Below are 12,651 nucleotides of genomic sequence, written 5' to 3'. Positions count from 1 at the left end.
TCCTGCAGTATCCATTTTATAAGGTCATGTTCTAGCTAGCACCTAACTGGTATCAGTGTTTGCAGTGACGAGCAATGACAATGAAAGCTTCATATTCTAAGGAAGCCTTGGATATTGTAAATGGGCACGTTTCTTAGTATAGCTCTATGTTTGAACTGGATCATTTTGCTCCTGAAGTTATATCTGTATCGAGAGTTTAGAATCCAACCTTTGATGAAAGTTTCCATGTGTTTTGCAGTGGAATTTGCCTGTTCAGCCAACATTTTAATTTTCTTGATCAATAAGAGATGATCGTTTTCTATTTTAAAATGCTGAAATATCACATATATTATGATTTGTAACTGTATTTTCCCCCATCTAAGTAAATGTAGCTCTGTTATCTAGGGATAACTGTACTCCATGCGACAGGTCAGTTTGTTCTTTCTGCATTTCTTACTTTTCCTTGAGCATTTTCCTGGCTGCACTGAGTTTTCTGGAAGGGGATGGGTAGCAGTACGTTCGAGGAACGGTGGCGCGATGGCGTGCATGCCGCTGCTCGGTAAGTTTACGCCCCACCTCTGTGTAATGCACACCTTTAAGAAACTTGTGCCGGGTGGTTTTTCTTCACTCGCTGTGCCGCTCTGGCCATGGGCCGTCTCCGCCGTCAACACCGCGTGCTCATCCCTGCCACTGCCGGCTCCATGCCGCTGGCCGGCGGGACGCCTGTAGCACCTGCTGAGGCTTCTGTTCAGGGCTCTGTGGGGGCCTAGAGTAAACCCCTGCTGAGGACCTCAGCTGCCACTTTGATTGCGGTTTTGCCCTTTTTGATTCTCGCTGTGAGACAGCGGAGTGCCTGGAGATTTGTTTTGAGTTGTGTGAACTCAGTGAATATAGTTAGTAAGAAGCTGACCAGGGTCACCATCCTGTAAGTGAGCTTATTTACCATTGCAGACATGAAAACCTGTTATCATATGTGACCTACCTTCTTGGTATGAAAGCTTATTGGGTCAGTTTGTGACAGGTTAGTGTCAAACATTACAAAAGCAGCACAGATCAGCCTGCATGTGAGTTTCTCTGTATATTTTTCAGTTTAACTTCTGCATGCCTTGTACAGTTTCGATGGTCGATAGTTCTCTTAAAAGTCTGTTTCTTAAGTAGAGCTGCACCTTTTCATAAAAATGAAGAGGAGGTGATAAAAGGGAAGTTGAAATAAAAGAAATATACATTTCAGTATTTAAAAGGAATTGGATATCAGGGTGATATCTGCATGCAAAGATTTTAGAAATTAAAAGTGGTGTGCATGTGCAAATGTTTCAAGACATGGACAAAACTTGAAGTTGTTTTATTGTTGATATTGTTTCTTTTCCTTAAATGAGCATAGCTGTTACAACTGGGATAAAGTATAGAGTGGGGCCCTCTGGGCTTTGAATAACAGTGTGTAAACAGTTTTAGGGGTTTTTAGCCTATTTCTTGTCTGGATATTGTCTGTGGTAACATTTATAACCCAGTTAAAGTAGATGTTACATGTACTGTATACACTCTTTGGTTAAATCAGCACAAAGTAGCTGGATGTGCGTGTATGATATAAGCAGCAAAAACTTGGACGAGTTGTCTGGGTTTCTATTTGCCTTGGCATTGTTTAACAGTTTTGATAAAGTTCCCTAACAAATCTGTAACTTTTGGGGATGTGCCAAAGGACTAAGGAAACAGCTTTACTTACATCGGTATTTAAAAATGCTGCATGGGATGACCCTTTTAACTTCAGGTCTAACTTTGATCCCAGGCAAAATTAAAGGATAATTGAAGATGAGCTTTTGTGTCTGAAAGCTCATCTTTTTTCCCCAACTGTGAGTTGATCTAATAAAATACACTATCACTGCCTACAGACCAAGCCTATCGTAATTTATGCCATTCAGCATAGCTTTTGGGAGCTTGGGTCATAGTCAACAAATGTGATACTGTGTTTTGATGAAATGAAATGCATTTGATAAAGGAACTAAGGCAGTTGTACTGTTTTGTTTGGGGTTTTTTGTATGAAGTATACCTCTGTACAGCGTTTGACACTCCACATCCTCACTTTTGTGTGGTGCCGATCTGTTGTGCAGCATTTCTACATTAATTAGAGAAAAGTGTAATAGAAGAATTGAAAAGCAATGGAAGTTTGAGACTGGTGTGGTGTAGTGTGGAAGTCTTAAGGAAAAGCTCATCTTCACTAATGGTGGGCTTACATAATGAGACATAGACTAATTTCTTCTTTCTCTGTGAAAGTATTCGATGAAAACTTAAACCCCAAGAAACTTGGGAATTAACTATTTATCAACAGTGCTGCATCATGAACATCAAGGCAGACGGAGTTTGGTCCTTGGTAAAGACATACCCCTAATTCTTAATTGCATTAGTATATCTAATGGGAAAAAAAGAATGAGAAAGGGTCTAATTCTCAAACAAAACAAAGAAAGTAAAGAACTAGATCATTTTAAGCTAGCCTCTCTTTATAGTTATACAGTGTCATAACCAATATTGCTATATCATTTCTTTATCAGAAAAGACTAAAATATATTCAAGGTTTCCAGAAAACATGTTGTCATACATTAAGATCATCAAATTTACTTTTTTTCCAAATTCTTCCCAAATATATAAATGAAGTTTAGTTCCAGTTGGATTGATGTGTTCCACTACTCACTCATCTGCAAAAACTATTAGGATTTTGATGTGGTAAGGTCAAAGAGTGAAAGTTAAGTATAGTCTTTATTCTTAACATGTTAAAATAGTTTTGAAATTTGAAATAATTTGTAATTTAAAATAGTCGCTTTGGTCTTGGAAGCAGGATAGAATTATTAGGGAGTCTTGTGCAAGCAGTGAAATATATTTTAGTGGTCTCCAACATGGTAATGAAAAACCTGAGGTCATCTCTTTTGGAGTGAGTTTTATATAGCATCTTTGTGGCTGGATTCCACTGATCATGACAGCCTGCAACAGTAACCAAAGGAAGTGGTTTTTAGCTGTAAATTTTTTTCTATGGAACTGACAGGTTGCTGTAGGGATATGGGTACTAGAGAAGGATGTGTGAGTTCTGTTTAGCATGTAGATTTGTTATTATTACAAGAAACGACTGTAACTGTATCTTTTCCTTTTCCTTATAATTACCGCTGTAGATAAGAAGCGAAGAAGTAGGAATCATACAGGGAAGAAATTATTCTTCCACCCATTTTATCTGAATGTATTACAGACCTTTAGAGTCATGATTCTGAATTCAGCGAGTTAGGTAGGGCTAGGTAACAGCATGTTTTGTCATGTGTTAAATAATTGCTACCTGGATAGCTATTAAAAGTCAATAACATGAAGAATATGAAAGCATGATTATTTCAGGTCTGTCCTTGAAATGTGGATCAAAGTTTATGTTCATTGTACAAATGAGTCATTGCAAGAATGAAGAGTGCAGTAAAGGGTATCTCTACTTTATGTTAAGTGTTTGTATAGGTTAAGTAAAACTGTTATATAAAGATTTTCTAAATGGAAAATTAGTTTTGCAATCTGGGGAGAAGGAAATAAAAATAAACAGTAGGTAAATAAATCCTTTTAGTCTTTCAGTCAGTGAAGAAGAGATGGAAAGAGAGACCCTCCACAGAGTTTCCATCATAGCACTAATGGACAAAATTTCTTTCTGTGTCTTGGACCATTTTTGATAGCTTTTACCTTTGAAATACCTTTATGTAAATCAACACAGCCTCTCCTTGTAAAGTATTGATTTAGCATTTTTTTAGATTAGGAGGGAAAAGTTCCCTTGTGGGTCCAGAAAGTGCTTTCTGAGTGCAGTCCCTTTTGTTTAACCTACGAACTCTGTCTCTTGTCCATCAATAAATATGTATATTATAATTTCTGTGAATTTTTATTTCTCTCCCTTCAATTTTACATATCCCTGCATGAAGCAGGAAAGATTTGTTTGAGCATCTTATTTTCAGTACTGATACACGTAAAGTTTTATTGTGGTGTTTTGTTTAAAAAAAAATTTGTAGAACAAAATTTGTTGCGGTATTAGCTTCTTTCAGCTGTGTTTTAAAGATGCAAAATAGTAAAAACCTCAGTTCCTCAAATATGAAGGCTTCTTGGATAGAACTCTTGGCTTCTTTATCTTTTTCCTTCATATTAAAAGAAAATCTGAAAGGAGATTGTACCTGAACAAATTTAACACCATCTCCATGACAACCAGCTAATTAATCGCTATCGGTCTGGCTTTGGTCCTCTTCAGTGAACTGATACTCCCCAGCTTTATTTCACATATCTTCTGGGTTTTCTATGAAGGTCATTTATTTAGCGACAGTATTTCTTTGGGAAAAGCAGCCTTTTAATACGAGCAACAACTTTCTTTTAAAAACAGCTCAATCTTACCTGTGGTTTCCTCTCAGTTTTGCTTCCTGCACAGTAGTAGGGAGTTTTTGAGGTTGTTTTTTTTTCCTTCTTGCTTTTCCTGATATTTCCATTTTTTCTTTTGGCCATAAGTGTTCATTATGTATATTATGACTGTGACCACATTGTAGTACAGGTATTCCCAAGCTAAGTTTGGATCTAAGTAGTGTAAGAAGTAGGAGAAATCAATCCCCAGCAGTGTGATGTTTAGAGTGGGCTAAGAGCTCAGGTAGTTACTTTGCTTTTTGGGACAGATTTTGCAGGTCTGAGCTCCTATCGCTGCATTGCTTTAAGTATTCGTGCTTGCTAGTGTAAAGTCATCTCTACACTATCCTGCAGTCAAAGTTTCTGCAATGTTAGAGGTACTTTGAATCAATCAAGATACTTGCCATGGTTACTGCATTATTTTTGACATTATAAATATGTTTAGGAGGCCTGGTAATTGTGTTACTATTGCAAGTAATTTCAAGCTTTCCCTTATGATAACAGTCTCCAGCTTGTGAACTGTAAGAACGTAACATCCGTAGATGGTGAGACCAAATGCCCGTATAGCTCAATATCCTGTCTTTCTTACTGGCCTCTCATAGCAGATACCTGTGATAGACTGTAGGGACAGGGAAAGGATGAGATGGTGCAGGATATTTTTCCCCTGAACATCTTCTTGATCTTCAACTGTCTGTGGCTAAAGGAGTTCAAGGCTTGCAAGCAGTAAAAAGAAGAATGAAATCTGAGGCTAGGAAAGAACACTAATTCTCTATTCTGAACATTTCTTGTATTTTTAAGTTTTCATTTTCTTTCTGGGTTCCTGTTCAGTGCCTCTTACAATTTAAATATGTTTATACATACAAATTTATACATTATGTGCTTACTATGGGAGGAGAACAACTGAGCATGTCCCTCACTCCTGCAGTCTCCTTTACACTGGCACATGTTTAGTTCCAGTCTTTGTGTTTTCCTGTCATGTCTCAGGGATGTATTAGTTGTTTGAAGTTATTCCATATATTTACTCTTTGGGTGCTGTATTTTTTGCAGGCAGTTTGTGGGACACCTCAATTATCTTACGTAATTTAGTAGTACTTATGAGAGATGGATATTGATCTTCAAGTGCAGTTATGAACTCTATTGAAGATTAAAGTAGTACATTAGAAGGATTGCCAAGAGATTTGTGTAGGAAAGCAATAGAAAAATCCATTTTTTGGCTGTATGTTTTGTATATTGTTGAAAGTACAGAAATACATATGCTGTTATGCTGGTTTTAAGGTGTGCATAAAACTATAAAGAAAGCAAAAATGTTGTGGCAACTCCTTTATTTTTCTTCATAACCAACAAACCAACAAAATAGCTTCAGAAGGGCAAGATGCACTGGGAGAGGTTGGAAATAATTTTAGTTTCCTTCATAAGCTGATTTTTTAATTTTTTTTTTTTAATTACTTTGTGGGCCTGCTGGAAGAAGTTACAACTGAAGATAATAGATACGGATATTTTACATAATAAATGACTGGAGAAGTGGATCTAAGCGGATGTTGAGTACTTGGGATTTGCATGAAGTGAAGTGGTGAAAGGAAACTTGCACCAAAACCAGTGCTGAACTGGAGATGAGTTAGGCTGCAAAACTGACCTTGAAGATGGGAAGCATGTTCTTTATGGCGTTAGATTATGTCTATTCTGAATTGTTGTCTTTCAGCTACTTATTTGCATTGTGATATATCTGGATTTAGAATAATATATTAATGATTTCTTCTTTCTTCTTTCCTTTTTTTTTGTTTGTTTTGTTTGTTCATACATGACATGCTACTGAACTGGTACGTATGAAGATTGCTGCGTTCACTGTATCCTGGCTTGCTTGTTCTGTGAATTTCTCACCCTCTGTAACATTGTTCTGGGACAAGCATCCTGTGGCATCTGCACATCGGAGGCCTGCTGCTGTTGCTGTGGGGACGAGATGGGGGATGACTGTAACTGCCCGTGTGATATGGACTGTGGCATAATGGACGCATGTTGTGAATCTTCAGATTGCTTGGAGATCTGCATGGAATGCTGTGGGATCTGCTTCCCATCATGAAATATTTATCCCTTTTTATTTTATTCTCTATAAAACTGGAGAGCTTTTCTTTAAATACATTTGAAGAACGACAAGGTAAGATTTTCACACAACCAACTGGTATTGCACTGTTAATTCCCTATATATAAATATTTTTTTTTAAAAGCAATCCTCAAATCTGTATTCTAACACAAATTATATAGTTTTGTATGTGAAACTCAAGCTACGTTCCAGCTTCCTTTTGGCTTTGCAAATGGAAGACTTTATTGAAACCGAATTACAGGCCTGATACCACAGGCTGTATGAGGGCAAAATTGCCATTCAAATTGAGTGACAGGTTTTGGTCACAGAAGAGACTACAGGGCAAAGCCTTAAGTATTTGCCTTTACCTACTTTAATGTTTAAACGCTCGAATGCCTCCATGCATAACATGCCTTTACAGGCATTCTGAAAAGCAAAATGTCTTTATTTCAATCTCTTTGGGTTGAAAGCAACTTAGCTCTGTTATTTTAAACTTAATTCAAAAGTCAGCATCAGGAATCTACTGTTGGTTTTGCTACAGTGGTCACACTGGCAATATTTCTTTTGTTTTGAATGTCTCATTGGTTTGTGAGAGATTCCTGGTATTTTCCTTTGTCAGTATTGATACTACGGGAAGATTTGGCAAACTCAAGTCAATGTAAGTTTTGCCATGGACTAGAGTACCAAGATTTTGTTGTTATCAATCAAGACAGAATAGAGAACTTATATTTTACTTCAGTACTAATATTACTTGAAATGTTTCTTTTTAGAAAGAGACTTTGGAAATGTGTGTAGGCATGAAATATATCCTTAAACTAACAGACTAACTAATAGACTAACAAATCTTCAAAATTTGGCTCTAAAAGGGAAATTATCAGAAGTTAACTCAAGAATCTAAACCTGTACATTAGTGGCCTTGTCAGTGTTTGTGGCGTTACAGCCAGTATCACAATACTTAGTATTTATTTCTTCACTGTGCAAGAAAGATCCACAGAGGATGACGGAATTTAAACAGGGTATAAACACCAAATTAAAACTGACCTGATGAAGGAATTCTGTCACTAAGTGCAAAAAGCAAATACAAAAATGTTTATTCTCAGATACATTTTAAGTGTTATTTTTAAATAACTGTGTAAAAAAAGGACATTTTTAAAATGTAAGGAATATGATTTAAAATGTTTGAAAAATACAGTTAGGATCCAGTGGGCGACTTTCCCTATTACACCATTAAGGTTTTCTGAGGAATATCTGTCTTTGTCATTGTAATTGTGAAATGAATTTGGTCCAACGCTTAAAGAGGTTTATGGTATTCCCAAATTTAGGGAATAATGGTACCCATTTTCTTTACCATCTGATAGTTTTTCCCCTCCATGTCTGTAGCTCATTGACTTTTCTGTGTAAACTACCTATACATCTTGATCTCACATACTTAAACTTTCCTACCTACACTCCAGATTTCCCATTTGTAAATTGTTGGCTCTCGTAAATTTAGGCCTTGTTACAAGAGTCATCGATAGCCAATAGCATGTTTCTGTTGAGTGAATTGACCATAAATGTCTCTTTCCACTGTAGTGAATTCAGTTTATGCAAATGTGACAAGCTAAAGATCACAGGGGTGTGAAGCTAAGTCAACAAATGGTCTGATACTAACCAAAGCTTCTCCCTGTGAACACTGGCTAGTAGTGCCTACTACTGCAAGTTATCACTGAAGGTAACATAGCCAAATCCTCAGCTATACTAGGGAGCTGGGAGGTGTTGCCTTAACATCTACAATAAGGAGTTTTGCCTTAACATCTACAATATTGTGGTGTATTCTGATGCAACGCAGATTTACTCAGAGGGTTTCTTACCTGTTTTTTGATAGTTACTACAAGAATTGATTTCTTACCATGTTTTTTTTTTCCATGTATTGGGCCAGATTCAGATCTGTGTTGCATAAACAAAGTGCATTTCCATTGTCAGAATATTCCATTGGTTTAGCTCCAGCTAGAGAGCACAAAGATATTATGGTAATAGGCAGGCTAATAAGAAATCATGTAGTTAAACTGATAAATTCCCTGAGCTCAGAATCAGGCCCATGGGGCTCAATTATGACTCCTAAAAGTCTGAACCACATTGGGAAGGGGGAAGAGATGCCTTGGTTGAGTGGCAGTGCCTGGAGGCATTTTGCCTTTGTAAGGCATAATGCCTCTGGGGAAATTGGGGGCATCACAGTGAGCACTGGGACTTGATGCACCTTGGAAAAAGTGTAGATAGTGCTTCGCCCATTGTAGGTCTATGGTTGACACCGTGGTGGTGGGGACATGCTCTCTGGGGCTAGGCAGCATCATTAGCTGTCCTTCCTTGTGTCCTTCTGGTCACAGAGAGGTGAATTTTGGCTGTTTCTTGTCTGATGGTGCTTTTGGGGACAGTGAAGAGGATTTCCAGTCTCCTGTCCTGCCCCGATGTCTGTACCCTGGCAGAGCAGTTCCAGTTTTGTGTTTGAGAAACTGCACATTTGCATATCAAGCTTTTAGTGAATACTGGATGTTAGTAAAAATTATTTTTACCACAGGATGGTATAGTACTAAAAAAAAAAAAAATCAATCTAGGGAGCCCTTTTTCTGTGTAAAAGTTTATTTATACAGTTTGTTCTGCACAAACCCTTGTTTCTGCTTATGGGAACTCAGAAGTTTTCTTCATTGATTGAAATTATGAAAAATTGGGAAATGTATTTACTATTAAGCATTTACTATTAAGTACTGTTAAAATACAAATACTAATACAGGAGCTCTGTTCATGCATATATGCATATGTGTGCAAACTCTGTCACACATGTGCACACACACACATATGCAGATAATATTATTTCTTTTCCCACTTCATTTGTGAAATTCTAGGAAGTGAAAATAGTGTTTATTAATCATAGTGATTAGAAGTATCAAAGTATTACGGACAATTGAAAAAATAAAAAAAAATTGTGATTTGTTTGACATTTAAATGTAATCTGCTACTATTTGTTGTAGAGATATTAGCACTTTTGTAAAATGTATCTTTGTAGCAGAGAATATTAGTATGTAGTTTAAGGAATTCCTTTCTATATTTATATTAAATTCTGTTTTGTAATTTTCACTCTATAGGCAATCTATAAGCACCTTGTGTAATTAAAACAAGCAGAATTAGAAGGATTCAAATGTGAAAATATAGTTTAAATAAAATTAAAACATCAGAACTTAACTGTCTATTTTGTAATAGTTATTGTGAACTTGTACAGTGTTTCAATATATAGTTCTGCAAACTGGCCCATTTGAAAAAACGGTAACTTGCTATTTGTATTTTATATCAACTGGATGTGCTATTCTCAAACACTATTTTGAAATAAAGATTTTTATTTTGAAACTTTGGAATATCTTATTCTAGTCTTGCCCTGTTACTGTTCTGAATGATAATTTCATGACTTATTTGTGATTTTTCAGTTGTAACACTTACTGAAGGCTTTGGCCTTTGGGTGATTTGCACAGAGGGTGAGCCAGTGTAGGTGAGTTGTCTTATATATGGAGCTAAACCAGCTCAGTCACTGGAAGCTGCGCTAGCATGAATCTCCAACAGTAAAAAAAGTTTGTCATTAAGAGGGAAAATTAATTCCTTAGTGTAATTGTATTAATGAGGTGGAATTCCAGTAATGATTAAATTTGATCAAAATGAAAATTATTGTAATACATCTGCTGCAACAGTCTTCATTTAACTAAAACCAAGCTGAACCTAGAGTGTAGTTGATTCATAGTATTGCAGTAGACATATTAAGGTCTAATGGCCTTTGTGGCCTATGAAACTGAAGGCTTATACACAGTACCACTATTTTAAAGTAAGGTATGTTTTTAAAATCAGTTAGTTTAAACACAGGTAGATTAGACCGCTTCATCTGTGATTTAAGCAAAGATTTTTTTTTCATGTTGGCTTAAGCCGAGTGTGAACATACCTATGCTACTTTAAAACTGCAGAAACTGCATGTCTACAGTTTTTTGCACTAATTTTTCTATGTCTATTTTAAATTTATTGAATATTCTACCATGTCTGTGTATACATGGGCCCTTAGAGCGTCTAAAATAATTATAATATGTCTCCTCTGGGTATTACAGAAGTAATATGTTAAAACTGACAGAAATTCTGTGCTTGAATGTGTACCATGAAGTCTTATCATTGAGACTGTGTGCCAAACTTCTCTTAGAAAATAATTGTTCATGAAAGAGAACTAATAAAAGCAGAGACAAATAGCACTGTTTGAGACTTATTACAGGTGTTCTAGCTGGTATCTATAATACATAATATTTTAATATTTCTAGAAAGAAACGTCTTCTATGAAGAGGGATCATGATCAACATTGGGAGCTTTTGGATTGAATATTGACTATTTCAACTATAGTACTTCGTGTTAAGAACTGTTGAGTTTGGTGAATCATTGCTTTTATAAAGTAATCTTCTGAATGAAAAGCTTTTCTGAGCTGTTCACACATTTTTTTAAAAAATTGTCTTAATGATTGCAATATTTGATGTATGCTCTTGGAGAGCAATGCCAATTGTATTGATGTATTTCCACAGTAAAGCTCCTTCTGCCAGCAGCCTTGTAACTTTCTGAAAGGTAACAGATATATCTGAAATCTTACTCTTAGCCCCAAAATTAAATTAAAGATTAGAGAAATATCTCCCTGGTATCTTCTTTCTGTCCCTCTCTCTGTCAATATGTGGGTGTGCACACTGTGTTGGAAGACTTCAGGTAGCGTTGATGGTGACAGTAGTAGCTCTACAATCCTACAGGCATTAATCTTACTTTTTTTTCTACCTTCTAAACCTTCTGCCAGCTCTTTTAACTTCCAAAGAGAGCAGGGGGACCTTAGCAATTTTAGCATCAGGATATTGAAAGAAGTTAAATAAAAATAATACCCTGCACCCACTTCCACGATGCACTTGTTCACTGTGCTCAGTATACTCGAATGCAAAGTTGATTGCTTGTACAAAATTCAACCTCCTCATAAGCACTTGCTTATGCTATTTACCAGTGATTTTGTGCTAGTGACATAAAAGGATGTCCTTTCTCTTCTTTAGAAGTCTTTGATATGGCGGGGTATTTCTACTATAGTTGGAAAGAGAGAAATTTCTCTGAATTACCATTCTGCAAAACAGGCAGATGTTGAGTTTGATTAGGTGATCTTAATCTCTGTATGGTTTTTAGTATATCTGTTCACCTCACTTAAAACTTAATTTAATAAAACACTACGTGCAATCCTGTTTGCCTCCTTTATATATGTATATTATAGCAATTGTTAGTACGTTACCATTCAATACTCATAAAAATGGGATGTTAGGTGAGATTGTATAACACCTTTTATACCTTCAGTAGTATCTTACTAATTTTTATTCTGATATGCATACGCTATTTTAACTGACAAAATATTCCACTATAATTGAGGCTCTTTATATCATCTCAGTAGGGTATGTAATTGGTGCCCAAGCACTATACAATTCCTCTTCAATCAGTGGTGTAGGCTTCTGCAATTTGTCTCATCTCCAAGTTGCACAAAGTGACCACACTGTGAATACACTGTACTCCAACTTGTATGTGTTGCACATGACAATCTTTTTCCACAGTGCCTACCTTTGTTTCTTTAGCTTTATCACAAGGTGGTTTGTGTGGTTTTGGGTTTTTGTAATCTTTGTTGTTCAAAGAGAACAGAAAGGGCTTTTTATTATGGAGGTCTAGGACAATACCAAAAGGTATGTTATGTTGTAAATTATTTCTTCGTCTTTTCTATGTTCACTGCTATGTGCAACTCCTAGTCAAATAGACTTTTGAAAGTGATAGCTTTGGAACTTTGGAATATATCTAAGTAACTGTAGCTCAACAGTGTTTTATATTTGAATATATGAAGTTCAAAATATATTGATTATGTCTTGCTTATTGAAATAAAAAACTCAAAGTTCTGTTGAGATGGACTCTGCAGAGTCTTGCAAACTGGCAATCTTCAAAATAGTTCTACTCACAAGAATAAGACCAGTACATTATTTTAAAATTAATACCTTTTACAGTGGCATATATATGGCAGCTTTTAGATTCTGTGCTACTTTCAGTTACTGAAGACTAGTAATAACAAGCTTGGAAAAAGAAATGCATTAACCAACATGGGTTTGCTTTCCTCCCGAGGAAATGCAACTCCATTTGTCTGTTTC

At 36.1% G+C, this 12,651-nt stretch overlaps 1 protein-coding gene across 6 annotated transcripts in view; it reads left to right on the top strand.

The window, feature by feature from the left end:
- Positions 1-12,144, top strand: part of MDFIC (MyoD family inhibitor domain containing) — a 55,541-nt gene extending 43,397 nt beyond the window's left edge. For 4 of the 6 annotated variants that reach the window (XM_072861608.1, XM_072861636.1, XM_072861626.1 and 1 more), the window contains exon 5: positions 6,201-9,965. In XM_072861608.1, coding sequence (XP_072717709.1) covers positions 6,201-6,448 — 248 coding nt within the window. In that variant the 3' untranslated portion in view covers positions 6,449-9,965. Of the gene's footprint in view, positions 1-6,200; positions 9,966-10,770 lie in introns of those variants that run through there. The other 2 variants (XR_012042508.1, XR_012042510.1) reach the window with 2 other exon arrangements.
- The last annotated feature ends 507 nt before the right edge of the window (positions 12,145-12,651 follow it).

This window comes from Ciconia boyciana, chromosome 1, assembly GCF_034638445.1.
Source record: "Ciconia boyciana chromosome 1, ASM3463844v1, whole genome shotgun sequence".
Taxonomy (NCBI): domain Eukaryota; kingdom Metazoa; phylum Chordata; class Aves; order Ciconiiformes; family Ciconiidae; genus Ciconia; species Ciconia boyciana.
Note: the sequence above shows the minus strand (reverse complement) of the source record. Positions and strands in the feature narration are given on the sequence as shown.